We start from the raw sequence: 405 nt of genomic DNA on the forward strand, positions 1-405 counted from the left end.
CGGCGCGGGCCCCGCCCTCACCGCACGGTCCGGATCACGAAGTAGACGATGAGGGCGGCGCTGGCCAGCACCAGCACGGACAGGGCGCGCTGGGTCATGGGCTGGCCCTGCTCGGGCGGCGCCGACACCTCGGCCGGGCGGCTGCCGCTTCGCGTGGCGCCGCCGCCCGCCACCTCCGTGGGGCGCGGGGAGGCGGTGGCGGCACTCCGGGGGAGAAAGGCCGCCACCGCAGCCTCCCCGCAACGGGCAGCCAGCAGCAGCCCCGCCAGGGACCAGAACAGCCGCCACATGTCGCCCTCCCTTCCTGCCGCCCGGCGCGGCCTAACCGCGGCAGGGCCTGACCGCCGGAAGCGGAAGCACTCGCCGGACGGCGCCCGCCGCTGCCATGGCAGCGCCGGCGGGCAG

At 78.3% G+C, this 405-nt stretch overlaps 1 protein-coding gene across 1 annotated transcript in view; it reads right to left on the reverse strand.

The window, feature by feature from the left end:
• FAM174A (family with sequence similarity 174, member A) overlaps window positions 1-290 on the reverse strand; it is a 24,553-nt gene extending 24,263 nt beyond the window's left edge. Inside the window, exon 1 of the mRNA XM_010565061.1 lies at window positions 22-290. Within this exon, the coding sequence (XP_010563363.1) occupies window positions 22-290 (269 nt within the window). The remainder of the gene's footprint in view (window positions 1-21) is intronic.
• Between the last annotated feature and the right edge of the window lie 115 nt (window positions 291-405).

This window comes from Haliaeetus leucocephalus, unplaced genomic scaffold (assembly GCF_000737465.1).
Source record: "Haliaeetus leucocephalus isolate CR32 unplaced genomic scaffold, Haliaeetus_leucocephalus-4.0 Scaffold185, whole genome shotgun sequence".
In the NCBI taxonomy this organism is placed as follows: Eukaryota; Metazoa; Chordata; class Aves; order Accipitriformes; family Accipitridae; genus Haliaeetus; species Haliaeetus leucocephalus.